The sequence below is a fragment of the Nannobrachium achirus genome (assembly GCF_963921795.1).
Source record: "Nannobrachium achirus genome assembly, chromosome: 3".
In the NCBI taxonomy this organism is placed as follows: domain Eukaryota; kingdom Metazoa; phylum Chordata; class Actinopteri; order Myctophiformes; family Myctophidae; genus Nannobrachium; species Nannobrachium achirus.
In genome coordinates, this window is record NC_137812.1 from 61,261,619 (window position 1) to 61,288,434 (window position 26,816).

The 26,816-nt window shown below is 42.0% G+C and overlaps 1 protein-coding gene across 1 annotated transcript in view; it reads left to right on the forward strand.

The window, feature by feature from the left end:
- Nucleotides 1–26,816, forward strand: part of LOC308280903 (complement C3-like) — a 61,012-nt gene that overhangs the window by 27,272 nt on the left and 6,924 nt on the right. Inside the window, exons 19-37 of the mRNA XM_080720974.1 lie at nt 1,114–1,228; nt 1,571–1,659; nt 7,990–8,132; nt 8,500–8,718; nt 9,850–9,907; nt 10,010–10,099; nt 10,680–10,886; nt 11,913–11,985; nt 12,129–12,291; nt 12,395–12,490; nt 12,754–12,910; nt 13,169–13,254; nt 16,088–16,165; nt 16,398–16,553; nt 16,819–16,881; nt 17,827–17,908; nt 18,856–18,904; nt 20,915–21,005; nt 21,260–21,349. Of these exons, the coding sequence (XP_080577100.1) occupies nt 1,114–1,228; nt 1,571–1,659; nt 7,990–8,132; nt 8,500–8,718; nt 9,850–9,907; nt 10,010–10,099; nt 10,680–10,886; nt 11,913–11,985; nt 12,129–12,291; nt 12,395–12,490; nt 12,754–12,910; nt 13,169–13,254; nt 16,088–16,165; nt 16,398–16,553; nt 16,819–16,881; nt 17,827–17,908; nt 18,856–18,904; nt 20,915–21,005; nt 21,260–21,349 (2,105 nt within the window). The remainder of the gene's footprint in view (nt 1–1,113; nt 1,229–1,570; nt 1,660–7,989; nt 8,133–8,499; nt 8,719–9,849; nt 9,908–10,009; nt 10,100–10,679; nt 10,887–11,912; nt 11,986–12,128; nt 12,292–12,394; nt 12,491–12,753; nt 12,911–13,168; nt 13,255–16,087; nt 16,166–16,397; nt 16,554–16,818; nt 16,882–17,826; nt 17,909–18,855; nt 18,905–20,914; nt 21,006–21,259; nt 21,350–26,816) is intronic.

Here is a 26,816-nt window from a genome sequence, read left to right on the forward strand (position 1 = left end):
CGCTGCACATGAAAACACTCCAACCAGGAGGAAGAGGAGCGGGTCGAGCGACCAGACCGAGCGTAGGTGCCCGACGTATGTGTACCGTCTCGGGCTGCGAGCGGCCCGCTCGCGGGGCGCCCCGCGATCCCCGGAGCTCGCGTGGCGAACGAGCCGTGGATAGTGAGAGGAGAGCCCGCGAGCCGTCAAAAAGTTTGCGAACCACTGTTCTATACTAGGCTATGATGTCATTATCAGTGTTGCCGTGGTCTTGGGTCGCGCGCCCCCGGCGACCCATATCTTTTTTCAGCCGGGGTCTCGCACCCCCCAAGATCACACTTCGACAACGGTTTTAACAAAGAAACGAGCCTATATGCATATCAATAGACCTGTATAGTAGGTGTTGAGCGACTTCGCGACCCCCCAAACATTGAATCACCACTGCACCACTGGTCATTATCGCCAAAATAAACATGGTTTTACCGTGATTGATACGTAGTATGCAGTGAAGAAAAGAATATAGCCTGGTTAGGCTGTTATATTTCATACATTTTTATACATTATACATAAATAATAAATGTCTGGTCTAGCAACGGTCGCCCTGTGTCATTTGACAGTAGGCTTATATCATACAACATAGGCCTACAGTAGGCTATAATCAGAGCTGCAAGATTATCCTATTTTTGTATTGGCCCAATATTACATTATTTGTTGTCGACAACGTTGGAGGGGGGAGGGGGAGGGTGGAAAAACGAAACTCCACTAGATGCGCCACTGAGCAAACAAAGGCCGTTTTGGTATTGCAGCTTCAGAGCCTAAAAATAGCACAGCTATAAGAAACAAGAGGAATGGTCAGGGTGTGTGTTGGGGGTTAAGACCTGTCTAAGACTCAATTTTGAGCATATATTTATACAAAAAATATAGTTTTAAAAGCATGGTGTAGGCCCTTTAAGCCTTATTTCAATGATAGAGAAAATATGTATTCTTACTATACAGTTTTGCGGTTAATCTGCTTTTTTCTAAAAAAAAAAAAAAACAATAACCTTTTTAATTGATCAACCTACAAGAGCAACGTTAGTTATTGGTGAGGAAAGAGAGATCAGGATACTGAAATATTCTTTCCTTACAACTTAGGTGAGGAAGAAGATCAATATGAGGACAGCAATGACATTACTACCCGTACTCAATTCCCTGAGATGTGGCTATGGACAGATGTCCTACTTGAATGTGACAGAAACAGTCCTAACTGGTGAGGCAAACTAAAACCTAAACACATGCACGCACGCACCACCTTGGTAGTAGCATTCTCTGGCCCCACCCCCAATCCCGCCTTTGTCTGTGCATATACCTTTTGATGCAGATGTATTGTATTGTATCATATGTATTACTGATGATTGTATCACCTGTACTGTTAACTTGTTAATAAAGTATTCAATTAATCAAACACACACACACACACACACACACACACACACACACACACACACACACACACACACACACACACACACACACACACACACACACACACACACACACACACACACACACACACACACACACTCAGAGACTCTCCTCTCTTCTGTTTCAGTGTAACCACATCTAAGAAAATCAGTCTACCACTACCAGATTCCATCACTACCTGGATAGTCACTGGCATCAGCCTGTCCAAGACACATGGTGAGAACTGCCTCCTCTTGCCTAGATAAAATGTAATACAGTATGTAATAATAATAATAAATATAGCTGCAAGCAGCGATAAAGTGGCCAAGGCAAAAAAAAGCAGGAAGCAAAAAAGCAGCAAGGGAAAACAAGGGAAAAGAAATCACAGAAAAACTAGCAGTGCTCTTCCGAGCACTATAATATGCAATTTAAATAGTCTGCATGAGGTGAGACTTGAATCGGTGACCATCGGCGTTGAAGACGCACAAAACACTGACTGGAACCTGTAAAATAACCTCTAAAATATCTTGCACACATTACGTTTACAGGAGGAAAAATACCATGGTGAGAGTACCACCTTTTATATGTAAACCTGACAGTGCTTAGCAAGTATGACCAATTTGTTCTATTGTTATTGCTTTGATAATACAATAAACGTAGGTAGATCAAGCTACGGGGGAATGCGTGTGTGTGTGTATAAAGTGCCAATTTTAGGGGTGCCGGAGAAATATTCAGCGGTGGTCACACCGTCTCTTTAGCGTAACCATGTGTGTAGCTATGCGTGTCTGTAGCCTGGCCTGCAATACTGCTGGGTAACTGTTGAGCAGCCTTGAAATGTACAGTAAATGTACGCATAGACACAACCTTGAAATGCATGGACACCACCGCTCCGTTCACACTGGTGTTGAAATCCATTTTTAGATATTTACGAAATGGAAACACAAAAGTCAAGTCAAATCAAAGTACCCAAGTTATGTTTGTAATCAATAAGTTTCAATGCAACCACAAACAAGTCAATTGATTTCAACCCACAACAGTTCAATGAATGAACACCAAATAAAGACATTTATTTATTTGGTGTTCATTCATTGCCACATGCATGTCAATTTCCCACAGATTTTTGTTCCAAAGAACTCCAAGGTTTAACTCTCAATATCTTTATTTTCCAACTTGTTCATTTATAGTCTTTATTGAAGAGTTGGTCATCAGGTTGTAAACCTTCAAAAAAGGTTAACAACCTTGCCATTCTCAACAACGTAAGCGTGTCTTTAAATCACTCAAGTCTTCAAAACAAGGTTTTCAAATAATTCAAGTAGTACATGTCTTTAAATAAAGTTTTTAAACTAAGTATTGTGAAGTCTGAACCCAAACCAGCACACGGAAACAGTTCTCAAGGTGAAAACGCAATTAGCATTGTTTTATTCAAGGGGGTGTTCCCCTAAAACATGAAATAGTTATTCCCGAAACCGGGGCTTTTAACTCAAAATATGCTTCTTTCCAGAACTTAACAAACAGGTGTTACGTTCGAAACACATGTTTCACAGTATGCCGTTGCTTCCATAAACACAAGCCATTTCTCTTCCAAGATTCAGATGCGGCTCCTAATTTGCCTACAATGGAAACAGATAGAACCACCATTAGCAATGTGGCAAAATACAGAGCAAATGTGCGACAGAGGAGAACAGTGAAGTTTTGCTTACTGCCCGATGGAAGAGTCCCTTCGAGAGCCAGCTACAAAGCAGAGCTCAGTGCTTAAGAGCCAAACATTTGGATTACCAGACTCGGAGAAGCTGTGTTGCGGCCAGGTGCTGACATATCAACACAAAAATGAGTTTTGCAAAAATCGGTCTTATGGTGGCGCTAGAAGAGGGGCATGTGAGAAATCAGGGACAGAGGTTGTGATTTGCCATCCAATTTGCGTGATTTTAGGCCAACATCTGTAGAAGCAGTGTTGAAAAATTTGTTTTGCAAAAATCTGTCTGATGGTGGCGCTAGAAGAGGGGCATGTGAGAAATCAGGGATGGAGGTTGTGATTTGACAATCAATTTGCATGATTTTAGGCCAAAATATGTAGGAGCAGTGTTCAAAAATATGTTTTTACAAGAATCGGCCTCATGGTGACGCTGGAGGGCCATGTAAGAAATCAGGCAGCCGAGGAGTGTGTGCAAAGTTTGGCATGGATAGGGGCAATGGTAGCGGAGATATGAGTAGGGCAATAGTATGATGTCACACGGACAAAGTGACAGCCGGTGGAGGTTTCGATAGTAACTGTGACCCAACAGTCGCAATAATATTCACATCTCTTTAATTAAATGCTTACATTAAAGAAAGAGATGAGGCCACACCCAAAACAATAGTGGACACAGGCAATCATCCACAACTGCACACTCCTGACAATATAAAACACATTCTCACTGTAAACCATAGAACCAAAATAAAGAGACCATACAAAACACAAGCAAACAGTCTTACCGGTTAACAGAGCAGCATACACATCCACCTCTCTACATCATGCAACCAGCAGTGTTTTGCTTCAACTGTTCTTCAGGTGGATTCAATCAGCCGACGCCTAACAAGCAACCATCTTAGCTGCTGCACTAGGAAATAAAAACAACCAAAGCCATCATTTAGTTTCAGTTCACAGCCAAAAAACCTGACCTGGATAAAAAAAATCAACTAATCAGCCGATCTACAAGGTTAAAACAAAATAAAGTCGACAAATCTGCTGATCTACAAGCTTGCCATTGAACTCAAAATACATCAATAATCAACTTTAGCAGCTTATCTACAAGCAATAATTACATTCCCGAAATGAATCTTTTTACATTCCAATCCCAAAACCAGAAACAAACATTTCTGAGCCACATGTTCACTTACCAATTATCTTAGTCACACAGCCTCATTGTCAATATCAGAGTTGGTCAGGTGGATCTAAAAGCCAAATATAGTGTGGGTTGAGTATAAATGAAGTAATGCTGTTAGAAATTGGAATAGCATTGAAATGAAATGTGTACAAACCTGCAGCTGCTCCAATGAGGTTACTGAACAAGCTGAAGACAGAATGGCTTTATACAGGGTGTGGTGATTACCAATGCTCAGCAGCTGTGGCTGATTGTGACTTAGGGACCGTGGTCAAAATATTGCATGTGAAAAATAAGAATATGTTCCATTTGAAAAATAAAATAAAATTACTGTAATTCCAGCTGAACCCTGGGTTACAGTGCACAAGTGCACAGTGCACTAACCTACATTATTGCAAAATGTGGTGAAAATGTGACTTTGCATGTATGTTTTAGAGCAGGGATGTCAAACATACGGTGATTCAATCCGGCCCCATGCTTGTAGAGCATACATTTCTGAGCATTTAGGAAAAAAAAGTAAGTCTCTAGCCCATTCCTGTCAAGAGTTATGATTGTTTTAAGAACTGCAGGCTAGGTTTCTCCCACCAGCTGGCCGTGATTGAGTTGATTGATTGGAATGTTAAGTGACCAGCTCTCTCTCTCTCTCTGAAGATGACAGCATTGCTAGGAATGGGGTGGGGGATCTGGCTATGAATAATACCTGAACATACCTACAATATTCGAACTGTACTCAAAGATTACACATATTAGACATGGAAATTAATGTTGTTAAGAAAGTAACTTATTTAAAAAATATAATAATAATAAAATGTAAAAGTTTTATTATTCAGATATTTTCTGAATATGCCATTATTGTTCATTACTTTTTTCTTTGTATTATAATATACAATAAAAATAATTATTGTCCTGCATCAATAATATTTTTTTAGCCATTTACAAATGATAGCAGAGACTATCAGGAATTGAATTATTCTATTATCAAATGGTTTATTCTTATTGGCACTTCTTAAAGGAGTAGTTCACCCCCAAAATGCCATGGAGCCAATGTAGACTCATTCCTAAAACAGAAATTTGATTACAATAAATGCATGCCTATTGATTCCGGATGGGGATCTAAATGCCATCCGGAATCAATGGGGGGGAAGTGTACTATTATCACATTTTTGTCTTAGTAATGGGACAAATAAAATAAAAATATATTATTGAACTCAAGTCTCCATGGCGTGAGTAATCAAAGAAAAAAAAAGTCATTTTGGGGATGAACTACTCCTTTAAACAAATAGCATCTCTCGTACCTAACTGCAACTGTAATACCAATAATGAAAGTAGCTATTTTACTTAATAATGAACACAATTTGTAAAACGATATACTGCTATCCTGCTAGCTATTAGAGATGCAATTTATGGCTCTTTGAAGTGAGCCAGAGCCATGGCTCTGGCTCACTTAAAAGAGCCGTTCAAAAGACTGGCTCATTTGGCTCTTTTGGCTCAATGCATATTTAACATATTTTCGTTGAAACATGAATCCACAAGGTGGCACGGTCTGGCACCACATTCCTCTGCTGACAGTTGAGATCAAAATTTTGTATTTACCCTTTTTATAAAACATGTGTGTGTAAATTATGCTACCTTGACTAATGTTATTCATGCAACACCTTAAAAAAACCAAGCAGGCAACAATGAACTCGCTCCTCCCTAGCGGTGTATAGCCAGGATTTACCAACTGGCTAGGCCTGGCACAATGTGAGCTTGTACATCGGCTATTTTAAAATAGCAAACATTTAAATATTTACAGGGACATAATACAGTCATTTGTCATGGAAGTGGATTGATTGAAGACTTTATTAGAAGTTTGCATAGGAAAAGGTACAGTTTCATGACGGTACAGTTCACTGGTACAAGGTCTACTAAAAGGAGATCCATGAAAAGACTAAGCTTATTTCTTCCCAAGCAATATGGAGATTTCTTCCCAAGCAATATGGAGACGTTTTAATTATAGAAATCGCTTAATAATTGTCTAAGCCATGATCAAATCAAACTGTAGTGTCTTAATTTGCTTCCTAGATAGCTGCACATTGCCGCACCGCACCGCGCAACGCGGCGCCGGCGTCGCCGCACCGCGTCGCGAGCCAATTCAGCCAAATGAACGGCTCCCTACTCCGCGAACCGGATCCCATCGTTCACTTCAAAGAGCCGTTTAAAAGATTCGATTCGTTCGCGAACGTTGCATCTCTACTAGCTATAGCAGTGGCTGAGACGATAGGAAGAAAAACAGAGCCAACATGTGCGCGAGTGTGCATGCCATCCGATCCGCGACTGGTTGCGGCCCTCATCAAGTCGCCTTTCATCCAATCCGGCCCTCACCCCAAAACGAGTTTGACACCCCTGTTTTAGAGGCAGAAGAAAAATTTGCATAAAACTGCAATATTCATTGAATTATTAAAAAAGCATGTTTCAATTAAAAAAAATCAGATCTGACAGATCTTTAGATATTAGTCCAAAGTTAATGTAAAAAAAGTTCTGTGCACGTGACGCGAATATTCTGTAATAAAATCGGGTTTAAGCGTTTTACAAACTGCTCAAAATGGCGGAAAATCGAAGGGCGGAGATTACTTAACAAAGACACAGATGTCTTCTGCTTGAGTCAAGGCACGCGTGTAAGCAAGTTGCTTGTCTTCAAACAAAACGAGGCATGACTTATGCCCGTTTAAAGTTTGAGTTTTCAAACACTTCGTATAGCGTATATGCATAAATAAAATGCATAGACAAATTAAGAAATGTTAAAAAACAAGTAAACATGAAAAGACAAATGTCTTTGTCATAGGCAGATGCTGACCAACCTAATGGCCATAATAATGTAGTACATTGCCATGATCGCTGAGGACATTCAGGTTATTCTTTGGCCAATTGGAGTAAGATTGCTTTCTGTGATATTTGGACTAACCCTCTACATATTTGCCAAATGCCATGAACGTGTCACTTTGCATATGATTTAGAGGCAGAAGAATAATTTGCATAAAACTGCAATATTGAGTGAATTATTACAAAATAATGTTTCGCTTTAAAAGAAATCCGCCGAGACAGATCTGACCGTATTGGTCCAAAGTTCATGTAAAAAAGGTTTCGCGCACGAAAATCCCAGGAGGAGATAGATTTTTACTGTTTTTCATATAATTCAAAATGGTGGGAGAAGTAAAGGTCAGAGGTCAAAAGTCAGAGTGTAAAAGTTGTTCGGCATGAGGAGACGCATAAGGGTATACAGGTTTCTTGGCTGGACCTGAAACAGAGCATGAGCTATACCTGTTCAAAGTTGGCATTTTTCAAAGGCTTCCTACAGCGCCACCCTTTGGCCGATTGTTGCGAGCTTCGTGTTTTAGCCGTTTGGCATAGTCCTCTGCCATACTGCCGAGTTTTGTAAAAAGCGACTGCACGGTCTAGCCACAAGTGAAAAAGTGGCGGAAGAAGAAGAAGTCCAATATCAATGAGTGGCCTTTGCCACTTCGTGGCCTTGGCCACTAATAAGAAGAAGAAGAAGAAGAAGAAGATGTTACAAAGTGCCTTTCCAAAAATAAATAAATGATCAAATCAAATCCAACTACAGCTCTGCAATTTTGAGTCTATGAAGTGTTCTTTTTCCCCCCTTTTTTACGGCAAGGCTTCTAGTCTTATCCCATCCTTTCTTCCAAATGTTTCCTCCCTCCTAAAGGCATCTGTGTGGCTGATTCATTGGCTATAGTCATTCAGAAGCCATTCTTCATCGATCTCAGGCTGCCCTACTCAGCTGTCCGTGGAGAGCAGCTGGAAATCAAGGCCATCCTGCACAACAATAGTCCTGATATATTGGAAAAAGTAAGTTATGTTCCTTTTGGTTGTTCTTTGTTTAGGATACAGTATCGTCTGTCAGGACACCATTTTTAAATGCTCTTTTCTTCAAAATAGGTAATTTGTTGAGGAAAAGGTTGTGTGAGAAAGTATAGACTAGTCTAGTTGGAAGCACAATTTGTCTCTTTAGACCTTAGCAGAGTATATTGTACAATATTGTCTAACCACAAACTGAACAGAAAACAACACGAAATACAAAACCCTGTTTAACATTGTTATTATTAATGTATCTGTTAAATTGACATACCCCATATAAGGTCACACAGGGGGATATGCCACGAATATTTTAGGTTTCCATTTTGGGAGAATAAAGCGATGAACTTGAATCTCTTAGGTGCGTGTGGACCTCATTGACTCCTCGGAGCACTTGTGCAGTTCGGCCTCTAAACGTGGGAAGTATCGGCATGAAGTGGGCCCTATTGGGCCCCACACCACACGGTCAGTGCCCTTTATCATTATCCCCGTGAAGGATGGCCATTACCCTATTGAGGTCAAAGCCCAGGTTAGAAACTCGCATCTCAACGATGGAATCAAGAAGTTACTGCGAGTTGTGGTAAGCAAGACCGACTGCTTTGTGCATTGGCATCCATTAAAAAACATAACTCCTTCCCACTGCAATGCTCTCACTGCAGGGGTCATACCCACCCCCCAATGTTGGTAATATGAGGTTTGGATGTGCCTTCTGCCACTTCTCAACCAGTCACAAGCAATTCATCTCTGCTCATTTTAACCAGTCAGAAGCGATTCAAAGTGTGGCATCTGTTGCATGTTATGTACCATACTATGCTATTTACTGTTTGCATGTCCACAAATGTAGAGAGCATGTTGTTTAAACAAACACTACAGCAGGTGTGATATTTACCTAGCCTCGCGTACAGACTATAAGGGCAAAAGATCTTTCCAGCGCCGGATTCGTCCGATTTGTTGCACCTAAAGAGGTGGTCCATAGTTTTGCATTTTTTCTATATTGTATGTGTCCATGAAGTTAACCTTACTCTAATAGACGGCCGGGTGGGGTTATAATGTGCAAATTTGCCATATGTTTGGTTTCTTCCTGAAAGCTGAAAGCCACTGAGTCCGATCGAAAAACACAGATTCGATCTTCCGAGCCACTGTCAACCTGCTGGTGACGCTATAAATAACAGGCCAATATGAAAAGGCTAGCATTGCTCCATGACCTATTGGGAATGTGAGTGCAAAGTTTCGCGGAAAGTGCAAGCTGCGTTCATGATTTGAGGCATTTTGTTCAAAACTGAGCAATCCTGCCAACTTTGAAAGCCAATGTTAGCCAATCAGGATGGAATATGAAATATCAGACAGATCTGTCTTGATCACATGACTAAAACACTGATTTGTGTGATTTTTTGATAAAATCTGAAGGAGTAATATCCAAAATAATGTTTTACATAAGTCAGCCTCCTGGTGGCGCTATAAAAGGCAGATGTACATAATATATAGGGCAAAGGTGAGGGGGGAATCATGGCACCCCACCTTTAATTTATTTATTTACAATCTATTTAGTTGATCATCTACCCTGTCATTTGTTGACTGGGGTTCGTGCCATTTGCTCTGATCTTGCACGTCCCCCTGGATAAGAGTGTCAGCTAAATGTAAAAATTGTAGCCTATTTGTAGTTGGAAAAGGCATGCCTTTAATTAAGCGTTTACTTATTTATGTGTGCCAGCCTGAAGGAGAATTGATAAGTGAAGCAAAGCATGTAACCCTGGACCCTACTAAACACAGTGAGTTAAATAGTTGGAATAAACTTTACATAAATATAAAATATTATGTATTTCATTAGAAGGCAACATGAACACTTTCCCTAATGTATGTCATTCATTCAGATGGTAAACAGCAACTAGTTATCAACAGTGGAATTCTTAGGTCCGATGTAGTCCTAAACGCACCTTCCAGCACCCTGGTCTCAATAACAGGTGAGAGATCTGTCTTTCTGTCTGTCTATTCTATCTTGTCTGCCTGCCTGCCTGCCTGCCTGCCTGTCTGCCTGCCTGCCTGCATGCCCGCTTGCCTGCCAGCGGTCTTAGCCACAGGTGGGCCTGACTAGGCCTAGGCCCACCCATTTTGTTTTTGTGCCCAACCAAAAATAAACATTTGCGGAGCCGTGCGGCGCAGCGATGCGTGGCGCAGCGATGCGTGGCTATCTAGGAAGCAAAGAAAGACACCACAGCAGGGGTGTTTTTATGGGTGGGCCCAGTTGGTAAATCCTGGCTACATTGCCTACCTGCCTGCCTGCTTGCCTGTCTGTCTGCCTGCTTGCCTACCTGCCTGCCTGCCTGCCTGCCTGCCTGTCTGTCTGTCTGTCTGCCTGCCTGCCTGCCTGCCTGCCTGCGGGTCGCGAGTAAATATCCAAAAAAGAAAACAATTAGAAAACAAACGTTTTAAGAGTAGTGAAAATAGCCTATCTACAACAATCTGATTTTTTCGCTAGTTTAGGTCTAATATATACTATATATAATCTGTGTGTACACTTTATGTGTGTGTGATTGTGTGTAGGTGGACAGCAGATGGGTGTGTTTGTAGAGGAGGCCATCAGTGGGAACTCTATGGCCAGTCTCATCGTACAGCCCAGAGGCTGTGGAGAGCAGAACATGATTGGTATGACTCTGCCCGTCATCGCCACCACATACCTGGACAAAACCAACAAGTGGGAAGATGTGGGTATTGACAAACGCAATGAAGCCCTTCAACACATCAGAACAGGTAGGAATTAATGCAACTGACTGTACGTATATTCTGTATTCATAGCCGTATTTTAAAAAAATCCACACGCTCCTGTGGATTTCTACTTTCCTTTCTGACACCAGCCGTGGTTCTATTGTGTACAAAATGTGTACACAATACAATACATATTTAATGATTGTAAGCGAAAACATCTGCTGATGGCCACCAGCATGATAATAAATCCCTGAAGTCGCGAATTAGCTTGATTTTGTTTGATAGGGAGACAATACAGCCATGCCTGATACAGAACAAAAATGTACACGTCCCGAGGACGTGTGGAAGGATGGATTCATATTGTTTTAATCGGACCAGAACTGCCCGAGATGTGGCCGAATCAATCTGCTGTTTCTTTATACAGTGAGGAATGAGGCGGCGCACCCTGTCATGTGGCACAAAAAAAAAAGAAAAAATATATATATTTTTGAACATAAATCAGGTCCGACCTCATCGACTCATTATTTGCGAGTCGACGTGTCGTGGCCAATAATCAATGTGTTTTTTGTGTTTCGGAGTTGAGATGAGGGCAAAATGCAAAAACTGCTCATCACAAAACAAGGCTCACGGAAGCCTTTCCCATTGACAACACTATAGAATCAAGTCATAATATCTTTGGCTGTCATCTTGGATGTCAAATCAGTGATCATTTCTGCAGTGTATCATAGCTTATCACTAGGTTGGGTGCCAGCCTGCTCGCTATAGCTACATTCCGTGGATTGGTTTTGTCCCTATTAAGTCAAGGCTCAAAATAGCATGTCACTGCATTGTGCCCCTTAATTTACATATGATCACTCCCCCATACGTTAAATATGCGAGCAATGCTAAAACTATAACTGATTGCATTCAGCATGCCTTTCATAATACCAATTATGAATATGATGGTGAGTGACGTTATGATCTTATTGACGTTTAAGAACTTGTTCTAAATAGGGCTCTATGTGATTATTAACCCCAGCTTCTTTATGTCTGTAACTAACTTCATCTCACTGGGCTATATTTGTGTTTTAGGCTATGAAAACCAGCTTTCCTACCGTCAAAAAGATTGTTTTGCTGTGTTTAATAATCATAAGTGCAGCACTTGGTGAGCCCCGTCATACACACATTTTGAATCAAAGATAGATGCAAAGACATGTTGAACAGTAATGATAAACTTGTGTTCCCCTATTCTATCTTTTCATTCCAATCCCTCCTTCCTTCACTTCACTTCAAATCCTCCTCCTACAGGCTGACAGCCTATGTAGTCAAGGTGTTTGCCATGAGCAATAAGCTGTCGGTGGTTGTGCAAGACAATGTGATTTGTGACGCCGTCAAGTGGCTCATTCTCAATGCACAACAGCCTGATGGTGTTTTCCTTGAAATCGGATATGTGATCCACTGGGAAATGCGGGTATGTGCACTGAGTTAACAATTACAATTTAGGCATTTAGCTTCATAGACAGTTTTAGGTGTACCGGTACATACTCCGAATGTACATGTCTCTGCAAATTTAGGGGGATGTCCATGGAACAGACAGTGATGCCTCTATGACTGCCTTCGTACTCATCGCCATGCAGGAGGCGCGCGGTGTGTGTCATGGCAAGGTTAATGTAAGGAACTCTCACACATCACACATGCACTCACGCAAATGACTTGAAAACCTGTTCTTTTTGACGAAATCATGGTCTTACAAAGAGATAATGTAACATTAGCCTTGGCAATAAGATACTAATGTTGAATGAATCTCTTTGTGGTTGCCTATGCATTTGAGATGACTCTTTCATCCTCAACAGTTTTATCTTCCTTTTATTACCTTACAAAATACACACCTTGTATTCGACTTCATAGTCTGTTCCTTCTACTATGTGTCCAGAGTATGGCAGGCAGCATAGACAAAGCAGTGGCGTACCTGGAGAAAAGAATGCCCAGCCTCACCAACCCATATGCTGTTGCCATGACATCGTTCGCCCTCGCCAACGAAGACAAATTCTCAGAAGAAAGAAAACAGTTTCTCTACACATTTGTATCAGGTGACTTACCATGTGTGTGTGTCTGTGTGCGTGCGTGCGTGCGTGCGTGCGTGTGTGTGTGTGTGTGTGTGTGTGTGTGCATTAAATAGTTGTTTGTCCACCTCTATAGACAAATTACTATTTTTAGATACTGTACCCCATCTGTGTGTGTGTGTGTGTGTGTGTGTGTGTGTGTGTGTGTGTGTGTGTGTGTGTGTGTGTGTGTGTGTGTGTGTGTGTGTGTGTGTGTGTGTGTGTGTGTGTGTGTGCGCTCCTCAGACCTCAATCACTGGACTGTGCCCAGGGGTAATATCTACACTCTGGAGGCCACAGCCTATGCCCTTCTGGCTCTTGTCAAGGCCCAGGTGAGCATATACCGGTATCACTAACTCATACATCAATCGTGTTGCGGCTTCGATCCCTATCAATATCACAATGAAAAAAAAATGAATTTAAAACTAATAATAATATATACCTATTTCGTCCTAGCCTGATTTCAAGACTCTACGCTGCAGCTTAAGAGTCTGAGCCTGTCTGCATACTATTTGATTGAAAAGGGGAGGGGATTTCAAATTTGAAATTCCCAATCACAAGCGATCTGGTGGGAGGGGTTGTGTTTGACTTTTGCACACAAAACAATCCCTCCTCCCCCTCCCCTCAATGACATGCACCCAACAGGTCACTGTCTTTGATGTTTCACTGATTAGAGAGAATCACTAACGAGCTATTCGACACTTGTATGGCTCAATCAATGACTGCCCTTTTGAAGTTCAAAGGGAGCAATTAAGAACTCTGGTGAGCCACGCAGCCACCCCTCCCTCCACTGTTTCTGTTGATTTTCACCCCACCCCCCCTCTCTCTTGCTTTGAATTCATTGGTCGGTTTCGCTCGGTTTGAGAGGTTTTCGTTAGCAAGAGCCACGTCATATGACACATCCAGACCAAGAGATGCAGTTCACTCAGAGAGTGGGCGGGTCTATTGGCTGGAGCCAGGCTAATTTCGTCCCGCAAGGGAAATGAAGCTTTTTCAGCCCAACCCAGCTGATTCACTGCCCACAAGGAGCACGTGAGCAATAGACCGTTTGTCAGCCTTCTGATTGGTCCCTGAGACTCCCTGACTGGCCAACCAGAAAAAAACATTGACTTTTTGCTATCGGGGGTGGAGTTTGTGCAGTGGAGAATATTGAATGTGGCTTTCAACAACTGTCCGCAGTGCGCGACACGGAGATCGGCCGGTACGGTGATAGCGACGGCAAGCGTCAAGCGATCTCGCTCAACATAACGAATAAGCTTCAACAAACTAGTTCACATGGACCTTATCAATGGTCTAAGAGTCACGATTGGGTACATATAATTTAAATGGGCAGAATTACGAAAAGCCAGCCTATTATGTGAGGAGAAACATTCTCTCTGTCCTCTTCCTAGTACCCAAGATGCAATGCGCTTCTCTTTCTATCTCTGATCCAGAGGATTAAACTAATTAAAACATTTATTTTTCGGGGGGGAAACTACTGTTTTGCTATGTAATTACTGTACCTTTTTCTTCCCTTTTTATTAATATCACGTAGATGTGTTTTTTTTGGTACTTTATATAGCTGTAATGAGGCTATGAAGAAAAAAAAATCCCATCCACTACCACTATAAAAGAATCTGCAAAGAGGATTCTGTCCCACTGGGATTAAACTAATTAAAACATTTATTTTCGGGTAAACCCCCTGTTTTGCAATGTAACTACTGTACCTTTGTCTTCCCTTTTTATTAATATCACCTAGATGTTTTTCCTTTGGTACTTTATATAGCTGTAATGAGGCTATGAAGGGAAAAAAAATCCCATTCACTGCCACTATAAAAACAATCTGCCCAGGGTTAATGTCCCATCATAGTAACAGGGCAGAATGGGGCGGGATTTGCAAAGGGGCTTATTGGGGGTTAAGAGTCTTGCTCAGGGACACACATCCACATTGCTACCCTGGCCCAAAATCGAAACAGTGAGAACCAGGGGCTCTGATTCCCCAGGCGGGCTCCCTAACCATTCAGCTATGCTATGCTCTAGAAAATGCTCTAGAAAAACAATAACATGGGTAGACCACGCACCTAATCAGTACAAAATGTTTAAAAACCTAAAAATGCTACCGTATCTAGCTTCATATATGGTCATTGAGGGAAGAGGAGTGTTACAGTAGTGCTAAGGGTTTAGGTGGAGTCTGAAGAGGTCTTCAGTCCACGGCGGAAGCTAGGGAGTGAGTCTGTAGTTCTAAGTGCAACAGGGAGTTTATTCCACAGTTTGGGGGCCAGGAGGGCAAACTGTCTAGGACGTGCCGATTTTTGTCCTGTTTTTAGAGAGGGTTCTGTCAGTATCCCTGTGTTGGCTGATCTGAGTGAATGGGTGGGGTTGTAGGGGTTGATCAGGTTTTGGAGGTATGGAGGAGCCGTACCTTTGGCTGCTTTGAAGTTCAGCATCAGTGTTTTGTATTCAGTGCGGGCCGCAACTGAGAGCCAGTGGAGGGAGCGGAGAAGGGGGGAGACGTGAGAATTTTGGCTGGTTGAAGACCAGTCGTGCCGTGGCATTTTGGATCAGTTGGAGAGGCTTACCGTAAGTGCACATGCCAGGAGGCCATTGAGGAGAGAGATACAATAGTCAAGTTTTGATATGACAGATGTCTGGACGAGGAGCTGGGCTGACTCCTGGGTGAGGAAGGGTCTGATTCTACAGATATTTAGAGTGTGAACCTACAGGACCGGGTGACTGATGCAATGTGTGCCTTGAATGATAGCTGGCTGTCCAGGACTACACCAAGGTTTCTAGCAGTTGGAACCGAAGTCACCAATGCATTATCTATGGATATCTTGCATGGGGCAAGACTTACGGTAGCTTGGAAGAAGAGAAGCTCTGTCTTGTCCGGGTTCAGCTTGAGGTGGTGGGCTGACATCCACTGTGAGATGTTGACCAGACATGGATGAATAAAGTTGAATCCTCATATTATGTAATTCAAACCAAATGAATTCATTTTATTGTATTTCGTTTCTTTATAAGTGAAAATATAAAGTGGTGAGGTGTAAAGAGGTTGGTGTCACTACAGTAGCAGATCCATTATGTGCTACCACCACTGTCTTATACCTTACAACAATATTATGAGTTTACATTTCAACGATTCATCACTCAGCTCCTTTCTCTTTGTGTTCATTTTTATGAATGAAGGCCTTTGAGGACGCAAACCCTGTGGTCAAATGGTTCAGCAAACAACAGAAGGTTGGCGGAGGTTACGGCTCCACTCAGGTACTGTAACACACAGGCAGCATGTTGTATGTGCACATTACAAACGTTCTCTCTGTTTTTCAGTCTGTCCTAGAACATAATCCTATTTTCCTTTATTTACTGATAATTACTTTGAGCTAGTACAAACGTAAGAGCCTGTGCAAACAAGAGTTTCACTTCACTGTTACCTATAATTGTGTTGTGACAATAAAGTTGATTGATCACGGTCTCTGGATCTCCCCTCTCCTTCCAGGCGACCATGATAGTATACCAGTCAGTGTCTGAGTACTGGGCCAATGCAAATGAAATAGTCTATGACCTGGATGTGGACATCTTGGTGCCTGGAAGAGCAAAGCCTGTCCCTTTAAACATCAACAGTGGCAACTCATATACAACTAGAACATCTAAGGTCAGACACAGACACACACTCACTCACGCACGCACGCACGCACGCACGCGCGCGCGCGCGCGCGCACACACACACACACACACACACACACACACACACACACACACACACACACACACACACACACACACACACACACACGTTAAGATTTCTCATTAATTGTGTGTGTGTGTGTGTGTGTGTGTGTGTGTGTGTGTGTGTGTGTGTGTGTGTGTGTGTGTGTGTGTGTGTGTGTGTGTGTGTGTGTGTGTTTGATCTTGGACAGATCAAAGATGTAAATCATGACCTGCAAGTGACAGCCACAGGAAGAGGAGAAGCAACTCTCACAGTGAGCATCACTCTCGAGCCGCACCTGCACTTCTGTTTTGTTTGTTTTTGAGCGGTGGTGACACTTTCTCCTATAGATAGCTTTATCCGTGTGTTACTATCCATGTTACTTTGTAGCCTGAACTGCAATACCGCTGGTGACCAAGTGGCGCTGTTGAGTCACACACACACACACACAAACGCGCACGCACGCATGCACGCACGCACGCACGCACGCACACACACACACACACACGCACCACCATGTTTATGTATATATACTTATATATTATTCGCCCCCTCTATTGATGCACCTTCTCTTTATTGGTACTGTACTGCTCTTGTTTTTTAGTTTTTTTTCCTCTTATCTATCTTTTTTCTTACTTCTTTGTAACTTTGTAAATAACTGTATACTGCTGTGCTACAACTGGACAACTGAATTTCCCCCTTGGGATAATAAAGGTATCTATCTATCTATCTATCTATCTATCTATCTATCTATCTATCTATCTATCTACCTACCTACCTACCTACCTATACCTACCTACCTACCTACCTACCTACCTACCTACCTACCTACCTACCTATCTATCTATCTATCTATCTATCTATCTATCTATCTATCACCACTCACTTCAAACTTGGCAAAAAAATGTAACACAATAAAACATTAAAAACACAAGAATCTCCCTCGCCTACCCTGATCATTAAGAGAAAACATCTGCGCCCTTCATCAGCCACCCACCCACCATTTTTCCCCACCCACCTATCCATTCGTCAGGGTGGAAACCTCAAAACCATTTCTTTGGAAATATGAGCTACAAAATCGTGGTATAAAAAAATTAGATAAAAAAGAAAAGAAAAGATGGTTAGGGAGGGAGCGATTAAAAGAGGCATTCTATGTTACACATTATCCTATAACATTTTGTTGATCATTATAACGTTAACTCTATTCATCTGCTCACAGGTGGTCTCACTCTATTATGCTTTACCAAAAGAAAAGAAGAGTGACTGTCAGAAGTTTAACCTCACTGTGGAACTCATCCCAGGTGAATTGGATGCTGTATGCCTGTGTGCAGTCTGTCTGTCATGTGTTGATCCATTATATCTGTCAGTTAATGGCAATGGCAGTGGTACTCAATGTGCGGTCCTGGGGATCCCCAGTGGTCCTTGAGGGAGTTCCAGGGGGTCCCCAGCTAAATTAGTTTATATACAGTAGCATCAGAATAAGTTTGACAACTTTATCCCTGTTTCATACTTCAGCGTATCTACAAGCTGTAGACTTAATTAAAAATGTGGGCTAATTTCTTATCACAAAGGAGTCATAAAAGGAGTCATAAAATCCATTCAGATGGTGGTATGCAGACATATCAATTTGGGGGTCTTTGAAGGTTTATTGTGGCTGTTGTTTGTTTCTGGCTGCGTATCCCTTCATTTGCTTGCTGTATGTTTGACTGCGTCCCTTTGTTTGAGCCTGTCCATTTGCCTGTTTGTTGTTCTTTGACACTGAAATGTATCGTCTTTTATTAAATCTGGTAACAGATTTCTTTCTTTCCTGTGTGTGAGTGCGCTACCTTTACACGACCTATTGCCCATAGGCTGTCTTGGTGTCACATGGTTGCTGCTTCTTCTTTTCTTTGGGGTTTATTGGTGGTTGGTGTAACCTTAAAGGTGCATTACAGCCACCAACTGGACTGTAGTGTAGGTAGATCAGGTGTCAAAGTAGTTAAATATGAGAAACTGCATGTAACTAGTGCGTCGCTCTTATGTGATAACAAAATGATATAGGCCTACGTTGCCTTTTCCTAAGATACCTGACATTGTGAAGTCATGATGTTATGTGGTAAAAAAAACATCATCATTTGGACATATAGCCTACAGTAAGTTAGAATATTATGAAATATACATGAGAAAGAACACCAACACTAACTTCAACACACCAATCCACCAGATTTTATATTGACTGTGTGTCAATTCTTGTTTTCATCTCCACCAGATAAAACCGTGGGAGAGCAGAAGACGTACAAGCTGAAAATATTGGTTTTGTAAGTAAAGTTAAAGCTTTGTACAAAGCTGTATTGTAGACTGTTATTATCTGGCCAGCAACAGTTTACTTCATCCCTTGCTCCCTTTTCATCTTCTCCCCGTCTCCTTCCTGTTCCTTCTTCTCCTTTGCCTTTACAATTTTTTTCTTTTCTTATCTTTAACACCCTCAGTGAACACAAACATCTTCAATGTTTTGGTGTGTCTCTTTGACATGTTGGGGTTAAATTCTTTATTATTATTATAATTACTAGAAGCTCGGCCGCCCGAGCGTCTAGTCGGCAGCCTGGCCAGCTCGGGAACGAATAGGGAATGAATGCCCCGCCCTTTAATGCAAACCCCATTATACCTGTTGTCATAGGATCCGTTTTGACCATCTGTTTGCGTGTGTCCATTTATGCCCATATATGGAGATATCTGTAGGACCCGGTTTGACCATCTGTTTGCCTGTGTCCATTTCTGCCCATATATATGGAGATATCTGTCATTCTGCGTCCATTTTATGCCCATATATGCATGGAGATCTCTGTATCTGTCTCCGTATATGGGTACCAGGGGTCTCCATATATGGGTAACTGGTCCGATACATCACTGGCCAGATGGCCAAGAATTATGTCGCCCTGAGGCGTCTTAATAGTATAGTCTACTGGGTTACACTCTATTCTTGACATCAAAGCTTCCTCACATGGTTATAAAAGCTAACACAACTCATTGTAGCACCATCTGTTATTGACAGCAAACTCACCTGCCTTATGGTGGTACTTTTTATATCAGCATTAAAACTGGAGCTTTTAATCATATTTGAAAGCATCAGAAACTACAGTTTCTATTCTTATTTCCATTTTAGTTCTGTACTAGCTTTCTATTTCACATTTTAACACCCACATCTTAACATTAGCCACTTCCCAATTCAGAGTGTACGCCCTTCGTAGCGTAGCCCTAGCTAGGGTAGTGCTAGTGTAGTGTACTAGGGCTTGTCCTGTTAAGTGCACTTCATTATATCTAGAACAATCGGTGGTAGGCAACAAGTCCAATTTTGTATTGTATTTTATATTGTATATATATATATATGAGTAAGTCACTGTTTTACCGACTTAGAATCGTGCACATTCACCCGACCCAACCCGAAAAAGGTAAAAATTTACGCAGCCCACATTTTAACCCCAGAAAATGTTCTTTTTCACCTTGGGGCTGTTTGCATGTCTGCTTGTGGGTGGTGTCATTTGACTTGTTTCAAAGTCCTTGTTATTAATTGGTTTCACCTAGCCCCACCCCCTCTTCTGATTGGTCGAAACTTGATTGTTCCTCTATTTGGCTATAACTCATCAACCGTTTGTCGTACAAACTTGTGGTTGGTGTCATTTAACTTGTGTCAGAGTTATCACCTTAAATGGTTTAACTTAGCCCCGCCCCCTCTTCTGATTGGTCGATATTCAATAGTTCCTTTGACTTTTCAACGGTTTGTCACTCAGACTTGTGGGAGGGTGTCAAAGGACTTGTTTCAGTCCTTGTCCTTCATTGGTGTAAGCCCCCTCTTCTGATTGGGTGCTGCCCATTGTGACGTGGGTAGAGCTGCGAGGGCCCGGTCATCGCTGCTTGCAGCTTTAATTATTATTATTATTATTATTATCCTTTCAACCTGTGTGGGCTCTATTTTCCTACTGCCATTGGTTTGGTGACTCTAATGCAGAGTCTCCTACCTGTCATCAAATTATTGACTTAGGAATGTGCCAAAAACTAAATAAATCTCCATGACTTTTTGGGTCTAATTGTAGCCTAATGAATGACATACTGGGGGTCCTTGAAATGAAAATGGTTGAGAATCCTGCTAGAGAGTAAAAAATCCTCTCTTATGTGGGTCCCTGGCATATCTTCTCAAATGCGGGAGAGAGAGGTGTGCAGGCTAATAAGTGTCAATTTGGGGGTCCTTCACATGAAAAACAGACCAGGAGAATAGTCACGCTCTGCTCATCTTTTCTTTTAACTAATCCATCCGTTGTCTGTCTTCTCAGGTTTAAGGACAAGCAGTCAGATTCAGGAATGGCAATTTTGGATATTGGCTTGCTCACTGGATTTACTGTGGACATAAAGGATCTGGACTTGGTGAGGGTCTAACCACAACACACACACACACACACACACACACACACACACACACACACACACACACACACACACACACACACCCTAACCCTAACTCTAACCCATTTATATACATATTTTGTGTGTGTGTGTGTGTGTGTGTGTGTGTGTGTGTGTGTGTGTGTGCGTGTGTGCGTGTGTGCGTGCGTGCGTGCGTGCGTGCGTGCGTGCGTGCGTGCGTACATGTGTACATGTGTGTCTGTGTGTGTGTGTAGTTAAGCGACGGAGTCGACCGAGTCATTTCAAAATATGAGATGAACACAGTTTTGTCGGAAAGAGGTTCCCTCATAATCTACCTGAACAAAGTAAGTCCAGCTCTCTGTATATATATAGTGGAGGCTCTAAGCCCGAAAAATAAGCTGTTAAAGCCATACTGTGTAAGTTGCCCAACTAGTGGTCATTAGCCCTATAGCAAACCGCGGTCGCGTCCGCGTCTTTCGTCCGTTTTTCGTACCTTCAGACCCCCGCGTCTGCCTCCACCTCGCTGAGATCTATCTTTTAAGGGGTCCCTTGTTCCTGTGCGTTCAGTAATTCCAGAGATACGGACTCCTTCACCCTGCCTGGTAGGCGAAATTACCTAGAGAAGGGATGGTACAAACGGGCGACAACAAATATGGCTGCCATAGCGACCCCACTTCAAGATGCGCTGTGATTGGCCGGCAGTTGTATAACCCTCGCTGTGATTGGCCGGTAGTGTGATGACGCAATTTTGGCGCGAGATCCGGTCCACGGCAAGGATCTCAGTTTACATATAGAGAAGGCTTTACAGGCTGAAATTCACGGCGCGGATCTTCTAAAACTTTTGTGATTTAATAGTTAGGAGAATTTTAAGATTTGTTTTATAAAAAAAGTTACATAGTACAACTTTAACTTCAAGTCATGATGCAAAGGTCCCCTTTGGTATGGAAGTACCTTAGGGCCATAGGAAAGAATTTATCCAAAGAGACAAGTTAGATCACCCTTCATTTTCTATTTATAGCCATTTTAAAAATGGCCGCCGACAATAATCCCCTATACACCAGACCCCATATCTTTGCTTCTGTTAGAGCTATAATAATAATATTGGTGTCAAAGTGTACATTTTTGGGGTCTAGGAACTCAACTAAACATGTGTCAATGCAAAAAAAACAATACTTCACTTATTAACATGACAGCGGGGGGTAAAATATGCAAATTTCATGAAAAATAACACGTTTTAACAGGGTAACTTACCCCCCACCCCTCCCCCTAAACTTTGATTCACTTTTCCTTTGGTATGGAAGTACCTTAGGGCCATAGGAAACAATTTATCCAAAGAGACAATTTAGATCACTCTTCATTTTCTATCTATAGCCATTTTAAAAATGGCCGCCGACAATAAACCACTATTACACCAGACCCCAACTTTGCTTCTGTTAGAGCTATAATAATAATATTGGTGTCAAAGTGTACATTTTTGGGGTCTAGGAATTCAACTAAACAGGTTTCAATGCAAAAAACCCAATACTTCACTAATTAACATACAGCGGGGGGTAAAATATGCAAATTTCATGAAAAATAATACGTTTTAACAGGGTAACTTACCCCCCACCCCTCCCCTTAAACTTTGATTCAATTTTCCTTTGGTATGGAAGTACCTTGTGGCCATAGGAAACAATTTATCCAAAGAGACAATTTAGATCACCCTTCATTTTCTATCTATAGCCATTTTAAAAATGGCCGCCAACAATAAACCACTATTATACCAGACCCCAACTTTGCTTCTGTTAGAGCTATAATAATAATATTGGTGTCAAAGTGTAAATTTTTGGGGTCTAGGAATTCAACTAAACAGGTTTCAATGCAAAAAACCCAATACTTCACTAATTAACATGACAGCGGGGGGTAAAATATGCAAATTTCATGAAAAAATAATACGTTTTAACAGGGTAACTTACCCCCCACCCCTCCCCCTAAACTTTGATTCAATTTTCCTTTGGTATGGAAGTACCTTGTGGCCATAGGAAACAATTTATCCAAAGAGACAATTTAGATCACCCTTCATTTTCTATCTATAGCCATTTTAAAAATGGCCGCCAACAATAAACCACTATTATACCAGACCCCAACTTTGCTTCTGTTAGAGCTATAATAATAATATTGGTGTCAAAGTGTACATTTTTGGGGTCTAGGAATTCAACTAAACAGGTTTCAATGCAAAAAACCCAATACTTCACTAATTAACATGACAGCGGGGGGTAAAATATGCAAATTTCATGAAAAAATAATACGTTTTAACAGGGTAACTTACCCCCCACCCCTCCCCCTAAACTTTGATTCAATTTTCCTTTGGTATGGAAGTACCTTGTGGCCATAGGAAACACTTTATCCAAAGAGACAATTTAGATCACCCTTCATTTTCTATCTACTAGACCTTACCCGTTCGAAGATATGTGCTCCAAAATATGTCAAACGCACCCGGTGAAAGTGTGTGAGAGAGAGAGAGAGAGAGAAACATTCCTAACTGTGAGAGAAAGGGGTGTGTGTGTGTGGGGCTACAGATCCCATGGCCTGTAGGAACGGACCGTAACCCTGGCAACAGACAGCAGAGTTCAACAGAAGTGGTTAAGAAAACGCTAAAAAACTGCTTTAATTTGGGAGAAATGAAATTCGGGCTCCGTCAGTGTTGGTATAATGCTAATGGCCAATACCATGTGAACTTTGGGATCAGTTGCTGAAGCGAGTGAATAGATAAACGTAGATAAGCGTGAGCGTTAGAGCGTTAGAGCGTGAGCGTTAGAGCGTTAGAGCGTGAGTTTGCTCCTTTATTAGTAGGATAGCCATTTTAAAAATGGCCGCCAACAATTAACCACCATTACACCAGACCCCAACTTTGCTTCTGTTAGAGCTATAATAATAATATTGGTGTCAAAGTGTACACCAATATCTAGGAATATCTAGCAATATCTAGGAATTGTCTAGGAATTCAACTAAACAGGTTTCAATGAAAAAAAAACAATGTTTCAACAGGAGTAAAATTTGCAAAGAAAAATGAGTTTTAACAGGGTAATGTTCCTTTTTCTCCCCCTTTGGCAATGAAGTAGGCTACCTTAGGGTAATAGGAAAGAAATTATCCAAAGAGATTAGATCACCCTTCATTTCTGAAATATACACGTTTTTTAAAAATGGCAGCCATCATTTACACTTACAGCAATACAACACAGCCTATATCTTTGCTTCTGATAGAGATATCATTTCTGGGGTAAAATAATCAGATTAAATTGGTTTCAAGACAACAAAAAAACAATAGTTTTCTCATTACCTTCAAAATGGAGGTGAAATAATTAATCACATTTCATTAATAGTTAACAAATCATTTACTGATGCAAACTTGGACACATCATCAGTAGCCTGATTTCAGACTCTGCGCTGGAGCTTAAGAGTCTGAGCCTGAGCCATTGTGTTGAGATTTCAAAGGGGAGGGGATTTAAAATTTGAAATTCCCAATCACAAGCGATCTGGTGGGAGGGTTGTGTTTGACTTTTGCACACAAAACAATCCCTCCTCCCCCTCCCCTCAATGACATGCACCCAACAGGTCAGTGTCTTTGATGTTTCACTGATTAGAGAGAATCACTAACGAGCTACTCGACACTTGCAGTTCGGAGTCCTTTTGAAGTTCAAAGGGAGCAATTAAGAACTCTGGTGAGCCACGCAGCCACCCCTCCCTCCACTGTTTCTGTAGATTTTTTTCCGTCTTGCTTTGAATTCATTGGTCGGTTCGCCAAGATACGGCTTTGAACCGAATCAAGAGACTCGTCATATGACATATCCAGACCAAGAGATGCAGTTCACTCAGAGAGTGGGCGGGTCTATTGGCTGGAGCCAGGCTACATCATCAGTGTTGTTTCCTGGAGTCACTGGGTGTTTTGGGTCCTGCAAGAGTCAGCCTCCTCAGGCGACCCGACTGAAGCTGATCAGACCTCGTTATGTATCCAAGTGGCATGCTTCTGTCCCCACTGCTCTCCCCTCTTAATCTGGAGGCTTTTTCTGCTGCATCCCCAATGTTGCCTATGGCTCTTCTTTGTTGGCAACTGTTATGCACAGTGGCGTAGCTGTGCGTAGGGAGTGACTGGCAAATTCCAGACTGTCAGGTCTCAATCTGGACAGGGAGATGTGTGGTGGAATTTTCAGCTGCCTCTCCAGGTCAACTGTCATCACTCAGTCTCGGGCTGTGGAGAGCAAACCTGTGCCCGTGCCACAAACTCCTCCCTGACTGAGCTGAAACAGAGCCTGAGTTTATTGGTCTTCCTGTACAGCCTGATTTTGGCTGCGGCCACAGCCATCTTCATTCAGCCATCATAGATGAGTAGAGGCCAGAGGATTTTTGGGTGCATTTCATGCTGGTAAACACAGGCCTTGAATCTTCCAGGGAGCCCCCTCCAGGTCAGCACTGGTTGCCTTGATGGAATCTCTGTCATTCAGAGTGCGGTTGAAGACATTTCCAAGGCTCATCACCGGCTTCTCAATGACTGATGGGATCTGGTGTTCTCCCAGACTGAAGCGAATTTGTCTATGATATTCCCCTTCTTTTGGATAATTTTTCCCTTACCAGGTATATTCCAGCACATGCCATTGCTCACAGTCTTGGACCATCCAAGGCAATGGCACTGCCAGCATTCCATGCTTTAATGGGGAGCAACACAGCCTTTGGCAAGGGCAAGAAGACAGTCCGTGCGGCAGTCCTTGCCTGAACTCACCTTACCTCTTCAGCTGCTCTCTGGCCCTAGCCCCACAACTGAGATGATCTCCACCCACACACCCATTCTCCAGAAATCTCTCCAGAAGCTGTATGGTGTTTCAGTCCGAGCGTATCAAAGGGTGCGTTCGGAAATGCGCACCGGGTGTGTGCTCAGTGTAGTAAGTGCCTAAACCCAACCCTAATCCTAACCTCAGTAAAACTATGCCTAAACCCAACCCTAACCATAACCCTAACCTCAGTAAAACTAACCCTAACCCTAACCCTAACCAGACCCAGTGCACATTTCTGAACGCACCCTTTGATACACTTGGACTGAAACACCAGCAGAAAACACTCTCCCGTTTCCGGGGGTGACATTAGGACTGTGTCCTAATGCTCGACTCTCCCTCTTCCTTCACAAAGGAAGCTACTTTGATCACATGCCACCAAGCAGTGATGCGCTCCATTGGAAGTGCAAGACAGACTGTATTATTGTAGCTATGGGTTCTGGTGTAATAGTGGTTTATTGTCGTTGGCCATTTTTAAAATGGCTATAAATAGAAAATGAAGGGTGATCTAACTTGTCTCTTTGGATTTGTTTTTTTCCTATGGCCCTAAGGTACTTCCACACCAAAGGAAAAGTAAATCAAAGTTTAGGGGGAGGGGTGGGGGGGTAAGTTACCCTGTTAAAACATATTATATTTTCATGAAATTTGCATATGTTACCCTCCGCTGTCCTGTTAATTAATGAAGTATTGGGTTTTTTGCATTGAAACCTGTTTAGTTGAATTCCTAGACCCCATAAATGTACACTTTGACACCAATAATATTATTATAGCTCTAACAGAAGCAAAGTTGGGGTCTGGTGTAATAGTGGTTTATTGTTGGCGGCCACTTTTAAAATGGCTATAGATAGAAAATGAAGGGTGATCTAAATTGTCTCTTTGGATGAATTGTTTCCTATGGCCACAAGGTACTTCCATACCAAAGGAAAGGTGAATCAAAGTTTAGGGGGAGGGGTGGGGGTGTAAGTTACCCTGTTAAAACGTATTATTTTTCATGAAATTTGCATAT